Below are 7923 nucleotides of genomic sequence, written 5' to 3'. Positions count from 1 at the left end.
CACACTGTGTGAATGCAGCTGTGAGAGGGATGTTTTTATTTTGCAGTGAAATACTAGACACATTGATAGATGCTGACTTCTCACCTCACTGTGGTGATGCAACATGTACCTTTAGGGTGTGTCAGTTCACCGTGACATCACTGGTGGGTGTGGTCACATGTTTAAGTTAAGTTAAGTTTATTGTCATTTACATTTACACATATACGAAATTTGTCCTCTGCATGGTTTAATCAGTTTATGCGTCCCAACGGATCTGTGTTTACTTAGCTCACATGTGCTGGTTGCTCATCTTGACACTGCGGATCAGTTAAATGGTGGTTGAAAAAAGCTATGTTCACCCCTTTAAGGTCACTGTTAAAGTAGTCTAGGTCTAGGATTTATATTTCTCCACATTTTCACACTGTAATTATGTATTAGAGCAAGGTAGCCTTAGGTAGGTTGGGCAAAGTCCTCCTCATCCACATAGGCTACTGCAAATAAAGTGCAACGCAGCCGCACCTGACGGATTCACTGCAAGCCTGTGGGCCTCGCGCCGATGTCACAACGCAACTACAAGGACCACAATGCATTGCAGCGAAGCGGTCATAATCATGACATCTTCAACGTAAGGAAAAGCTTCCCCTTTGGAAGCGTTTTATTTGCTAACCTCGGGGCGATGTCGGCTCATTCGTGTGGTTAGCACTTTGAGAAGTGTTTATAAAGCTACTCGTCTTAGCGAGCAGAGGTTGTCAGGCGCTGCGTGTGTGCCATAAGTGACCTAACGTAGCAGCTAGCCGTCTAGCTCAGGAGCTCGCTAAAAGAGCGCTCCACAAGCTAGTAGGCGCTAACGCCTGCTAACTAAGGAGACGTAACGTTTACCATTGGAGAGCTAAATTCATCAGAGACAGGAGCTGTTTAGGGTTATCTGTTATTGCTGTATCTGCAGGACATGTTACAAAGTAGCTACACGAGGTAAGTAGAACATTACGGTCTCTAACACTGCTCGTGTTACGGTGTTTCTGTTACAAACTGAACTGCAGATGACTATCGTTAGCTAAACTTGACAGCTAAGTTAGCGTCAGGATTCGACGACTGAAAACACGGGTAGTTAGCATGAGCTAATGTATGAAGTGTTTGCTTAAAATCAGTGAGACACTTAAGCAGCTGTTTGTTCGATGCCTACGGGTGTCACAGAGTTAGTCAGAAGTGGTGTCAATCGGTGTGTTTTGAGTGCTGGTGTGTGAAACGCTATCACGTGAGTCGCCGCAGCACGGAGAACACAACTCGCATGTTCTCCGGTCATAAACTATCCTAAATGTAATGCTGCACTTTGTATTCTGTGGCAGACCACATTTTGACATTGTTGGAAATATATTATACTGTGATGTAACGTTTGAAATGATAAGTGATGTACCTTGCCCCAAAAGTGAAATATAGCTAGCCAGCAGTATGTCAGGAAGGCTTCTGGAGACGTGATGTTTTATTTTGTGTATGTCAGGTGACTCAACTGTCCCTCCATGCGATACTTGTGCTTAGGACATCGGACTATACCGGTTCCGATCCAATACCAGTGTTTAATTAATAAGCGGGATGCCTCACTGTGTGGAAGTGACTGGGATGATACTTTTATGTGTAAGCTTACAACAGGCTTTGCTTTCTTAACTTTCTAAAGCGAAATCGAACACGTTAACGCATCAATACAGCAACTTAAGTCATTATTGGGGCGATAACCGTATCAGTATCGATGCATCGCTTCCTGCAACAAAGTTTAGTGTATGAACCCTGTCAAACAAGTTTTAAAACAAAGGAGACTGACCTGAAGTGAAATAAAGGTGTAAGTGAGACTGAGTCACTTCACAGACACCTGCCCTGCACCCTTTTCATAATGGCCATAATGGCCTCTATTGGACCAGCAAACGGAGGTGAAATACTGTACTTGCAGTATATATTTCTTAAGACAGTGCTGGTGTTATCGGTTGATACCCACTCAAATATTCTCAAATTGTAATGCATTAAAAAGTCTAGCTATTGCAGTCATACAGTTGCCTCTTTATTGAATACACATGACAATAATTTCCACCTGGGCAGTGAACAAAAGCTGTTAGAAATTCTTGCCCTCCAGAGATTATGCAACACTGAACTTCTGCGTCATCGGCTACTATAGCATCGCCTTGCTTCTCCGAGGTCTTGTGCAGCTCCCAGTAAGCACTCCCTCATATTTACCTTTGGTGTTTTCTACCTGACTCTAATTCCTATACATACTAATTAGTTCATCAATAAAGAAGCCGACTACGGTTGAGTCTCGGTGAAAGAACCCTTGATGATAACCAGCAGACACGAGTGGCATAGGTTTTAAGATAAGCAACCAAGATCAAGTGAGCTTTCATGCCATTTTCAGCTGTCTGTGTTACGAAAGGATTTGATGCTTATTTGCAGTGAGTCCTCTCACAATACTACCAGTATGTTTTCATGCAATGGTCCCATTGTGAGGCAAATTTCATGGAGTTTTTGACTAGTGCAGAAAAGGTTAAGGAACACTTGATGCTCTGTATGCCCACAATATAATTCAACAGAAACAATATGCATCTATTTCCTCCTTAATAACCTCTCACATGCTGAGCATTGAATCAATTTGCATTCAATATCCAGGAGGTAGTAATATGCTCTAGTAGGGACGTGTACTGAACCAAAACATTCTCTGTTTACATCTCTGTTTTTGTCTCTGCCCTCCTCCTCTTCCGTAGAGCAATCCTGTAGAGACACTGAAGTGAAATCACAGGCTACAGGCGAAGATGAATACGTCCTTCCCATGGTTTCCCGTGAATCTCACCTGGAGTGGGAGGGCGTTCTGAGAAGCGAGAGAGCGGAAAGTAACACAAGGGGACTATAAATAAGAGTCATGAATCTCCATCAGGTCCTCACAGGCGCTGTCAACCCCGGAGACAATTGTTTCTCTGTAGGGAGCGTCAACAATGTGCCATTCACGGTAAGATATTTCAGGCTCTACAGGGGGCTGGGTGGCCAGGTGACCGTTTCCTAATACACAATAAGAATAAATAGATTTACATTGGTTTGGGGGTTAAAACATTTTTATTGTCAATAAGGTGCCAGGGTGCAAACAAATGCCTCAAAATAAGTAACATGTCTTGTTTATTAAAAAGTGCCAGGGGAGGATCCCCGCGACTGAGGTCCAGGCTAAGCCCTGGATGTTACTTACTGGCCCCTGGCCTCATGTCATTTTGCAAAAGTGGCCCCCAGGACAAGAAAGTTCAGTATCCCTGTTTCATACCTTTTTGTTAAAGAAACATTTTACACTTCAGAGCTATCACTATTAAAATAAATATTTTTCTTTATGTGGCAGTTTTTCTGTTGTGAACAAAAAAAAGCTCTCATTAGTTCTCATTACTCTCACTCACTGCTAACTTTGCGTGACAATTATTCTCAAAATAGTGTCATATGTGGCACTGGGTGCATCAATATGTTTAGATGATGTAGGTGTCTTTCTGTCAGGCGAGGTAGCACACCTCTATTGTAAAGCACTGCAGGAGACAACCTAGGATTAACTCACTGGGTAGGGAGGGTACGAACCAGCAGGAGGCCTGAAAGACGCAAACCCCACTTCCCACGCAAAAGCTTTTATAAAAAAACAACTTGACAGGAGAATGTGCGCACCTGTACGGAAACTCTGACCCATATGCACGAACACTATGGAGACGGGAAATTGGCGACACAGATGGTAGAAATTAAATGTGAGAGGCATCATTATATGTATAATGATCTCAATATCACACATGCTTATCATAAGCAGTGTTATTTGCGCTCGTGCTAGTGAGCCTTAACTATTCCATAAGCACTTCTCAATTGTGAAAGACATAAGCCAGTTATAATCTCAAATCAAATGTTGCTCAATATTTCATATTTGCTTTCTGCACCATCACATTCTCCGCCCCCAGAGTGCAGAGCGGAGGGCCGCACTACAGACATGCGTGATCTATGTTATGCGTTACTTTCTGCCTTCTCTTTGTCCCACAAAGGCCTCAAAGAGCTCCCTCCATCATACCTATAACAGATAGGGATGTGTTAGCGCACGCAAATGCTTTATTTTTTTCAATGCTAACTGCATTATAATGTAGCCTATTTCCTTGTGCAATGTTAACTGATATATCAGTTTTAGGTCATGCTTAAAAGTGCAGAAGCTCATCTCTGGACTGCAGGACGTCCTGAAGGTCTTAGGACTGTGTCTGAAATTGAAAGGCACACCGCTGACTGCTTTGGCACTGTGATCTCAATGGCAACTCTGTGAGATACTGCCGCGATGCTATTCAGAGAGTGGATCAATAGGAGAACTATTTCTGTTTGCCCGTCCTCTTGTGAAGGAGACAGAGTCACGGTGAATCACAGCTCATGTGAAGATCTCCCTCTGAGAGCCACAGAAATAGAGCATTGAATTCTAATCTTATCTGTTCGTGCTCCAGAGCTGTCGTACGTCGGTTGTTTGATGCGGCCACACCGGCCCCCCCCCCCCCCCCCCCTCATGCAATCCTTTCTGCGTGGATCCGAGTGACCTCTTCATCTCTCTCTCTCTCCCCTCCCTCTCTCCCGATAGGCCTATGCGTCAGGTTGTGACGTGGTGATTTTGGGCAGTGACTTTGAGCGACTGCAGATCATCCCGGGGGCCAAACATGGCAACATCCAGGTCTGCTGTGTCGACTGCTCACTGCAGGGTGGACAGGTAAGAGTAATGGAGTGGTGTTCTCTCCTGTTGGGCCCTCAGACTGAAATACCAATCCATTTTTGTTGAGCACAAACATTGCAGTTTAAATGAATGTGTATCTGTTATCGCTGGGAAGGTAAAATATTTAATTGTATTGTAGATCAATGGGAGATAAAGAATTTGCTACAGAAAATGTTGCCACCATAATATAATTCATACCCAACGTTTTAATGCTGTTCATTGGTTTGAAAGAGATCAAACTGCACACATTCCTAGGGGGGAATGTGTGGTAGTCGGGCTCAGTTCAGTGTCAGCAGAATCGTATCGATCTGATGAATCTCGCCCAAACGCCGCTAAAATGTCCAGGACTCTGTTCTCAGATTTAGTTTTAGATTGTATCTTTTTGTTGCCGGGTACATTAGTGGCAGGCTCTCTCATGAAGTGTTCACGGCTCGTGTTTTCAGGGAAGAGATGTGTTTGCAACGTCAAGTCTGTTTTAATGAACTTTCGCTTCCTGTTATCAACTTGCAGTGAGAAAGAAATCCACCCTGTAGATCCAGTAGTAGTACAGCAGGCAATTTCGCTGATGTAATGCCACTGATAAGCTCTTTAATGACTCCAAAATGGGTTCAAGTGTTGCCACAAACAAAAGGTCTGTTTTTGTAATTTATATCTGGGACAGATCTGCATTAATGTTTTGTGGTCTTTATGTTTCTTATTGAGCTTTGGTCCGAGTTAAGCTGTCGCACAAGAGAATAGCTTGTGTATATACTTTCAGGTTGCTACAGGACTAGTCGAGATACGACACTTGCTGACTCGCTGATAGCCCAGCTCGAGCTGCTTTGGGTTCTTTGAGTAGTTTATGCTTTTGGAACTTTACCTTTTATAGAGTGATGCCGTAAAAGCTAACTGTGAAAGATCAGATCTGAATCTATGCAATATCTGTGCTAAATCTCTGCAGAGTTTGTTGATAATAATTGTACCAGCTTGCTTGTATTGTTTTAATATCCGTGGCATTGATGGAGAAAGTTATGACGATATCACGTACTTACCACCGGTAGATATAGTGCTTTATAGTGTTTGTCTTTTTTTATGGAAGCTACAGTCACTGTATTCACGATTCCGCTTAGTTACTGAGTAACTATGCTGCAATCAAATAAAAGGGAGAATTCCAGTATTACAACACCTTTATACATTTGTAATTACTATAATATGTTACATTGTCAGTTTCTGTTTGTAAACACAGAGTTTAAAACTTTCCTCTCCAGCTCAACGAACGAAGAAGCGAGTGAGAGAGAGAGCACATCAGTGGTCAAGCGAGCTAGAGAGCGAATGAAAAGAGAGGCCGGTGATCACGAGAACAAAGCCGTGAATCAGAAGAATGAAACGTCACCTTCTGATTGTATCACGGCAGTGACGTTCTAAAGCACACATGAACACATCCGCACCTCCTCACAAACCTGTGGGAAGGTGCCGGGTTATGAACGAATGCAGCCCAAGGCACGCTTCATCCTGCTGGTTATCCGGATCTCAGCTCAGTCACTGACACAGTCCAACGCAGCGCCACACAGCGGAGAGACTGACCGGAGAAACGCATACAAACAGAAGCACCTTAAAACACCCTGCGACGTAACGACCCCTCTGTCGCCTCGGTGCGTCACAAAGCTGCGTGGTTCCACCTGGGAATCAGAGCGGGCTGTACACCCTGCTTATTGACTGGGGGTTACCCACATGGGGTCCACGGGCTGTTTGCTATCGCCCCAAAATGTCCTGAACACAGCAAAATAAGAAGTGGAGAGAAAATACACCGCCACTCACTAATACTGGGTCGTTATTAATGACTGGGAGATTATTTTTAGGGAAATATTATATCTATTAAAGGCAGAAGTCATTATTGCTAGCCCATCACTGTAATTTGATTTATTTTTTAATTGAGGATTGTGGTAGTCTTGTTAAAACTGCAGGGAGCAACACCAGAGTTCATTAAAATGAGAGAGAAAGTGTGCACACCAAAATCCTTCACCATTCTCCTCATGTGATGTTTAATCCAATTCAGTCGGGTCAGAAGTAACCTCGCATGGTCTAGATTCTCGTTTAAGCATGCTCAGTCGGTTCCACCTCTTCATGCTGTGATATTTGCAATGCTGTTAGTTTACACAGCTTAGTTCTGCACACCTGTATGTTGGCACTTCAGATGCATTTTATAAGCATGAATGACCCACTGCAATGAAACATGTATTTTCCTTAGTCATTACATTGAAGGTGTAATTAGTCCAAATTAAACATTATTGTGGGACATTACTCAAATTGGAGCATAACATAATCACTCAGCTGGGGTATTATGAAAATCTGACCAAAGACTAGTAGTCATAACACAAAAAAAGGATATTCAGTTTTTTGCAACTCACATTTTTTCCCTTTTTGCTGCTCTCATACTTTACATTACATGCATACTGTCTGTTATACAGCGTAGACGTGTTACATTTTGCTCTCCACTGGAATTTGATTGAACGTGGACTGTTTCCTAAAAACGGTTTCCTTATGTATCATCATGCCATGAGCCATTGTCTGTCTCAAAAGATTTTTTGAGACTGTGCATGTGATTGCTTTTGTGTGTGTGTGTGTGCGTCGATTAGATGCACATTAGTGTGTGTGTGTGTGTCTCGCTCCTCTCACGGTATTCATTCAGTGACAGTCGGCATATTATTTTCCCCAATAGAGACAAGCTTGTATTATCCAAGACCCTGACCTTATTAAGCTTGTTAGTTGTGTTCACTGTCAGACATTCAGTCAGTTTAACATCGTGACTGTGGCTCCCATGGAAAGCACTCGAGCATTTAGCCCTAAGCAGCGCATGAACGGGAGGTGTGCATACTGCAGATAAGTCAATGTTTACTAAACACTGGGTTGATATATCCTCAAGGTATTTTGTTGTTTTTCCAGGTTTTTTTTTGCTCCCAAACAGGATCTTGAACAAGGACCTACACTCATTGTTTACTGTCTAAATCTTAAAGTTAATCGTATTTAAAAACTTTAAAGTAATTCATTTCACAAGAAAAGGTTTTGTTTTTTTTAGTTTAAATGTAATTGACGACAATAATTTGATGGTTTTAGAATTGGAATACAATATGCGGAGTAATTTGTGATTCGTGCAGATATGTTTTCAGTGACACCTTTTCACTGTATCAGAAAACGTGTTGATATTTAACATGTTTCCTTGTTCCTGCTGA

At 42.6% G+C, this 7923-nt stretch overlaps 1 protein-coding gene across 1 annotated transcript in view; it reads left to right on the top strand.

Moving 5' to 3' along the window:
• The first annotated feature begins 2847 nt into the window (after window positions 1-2847).
• dmxl1 (Dmx like 1) overlaps window positions 2848-7923 on the top strand; it is a 47178-nt gene continuing 42102 nt past the window's right edge. Inside the window, exons 1-2 of the mRNA XM_079269552.1 lie at window positions 2848-2965; window positions 4586-4711. Of these exons, the coding sequence (XP_079125678.1) occupies window positions 2879-2965; window positions 4586-4711 (213 nt within the window). The 5' untranslated portion in view covers window positions 2848-2878. The remainder of the gene's footprint in view (window positions 2966-4585; window positions 4712-7923) is intronic.

The sequence above is a fragment of the Melanostigma gelatinosum genome, assembly GCF_949748355.1.
Source record: "Melanostigma gelatinosum genome assembly, chromosome: 6".
NCBI classification, from domain to species: Eukaryota; Metazoa; Chordata; class Actinopteri; order Perciformes; family Zoarcidae; genus Melanostigma; species Melanostigma gelatinosum.
Note: the sequence above shows the minus strand (reverse complement) of the source record. Positions and strands in the feature narration are given on the sequence as shown.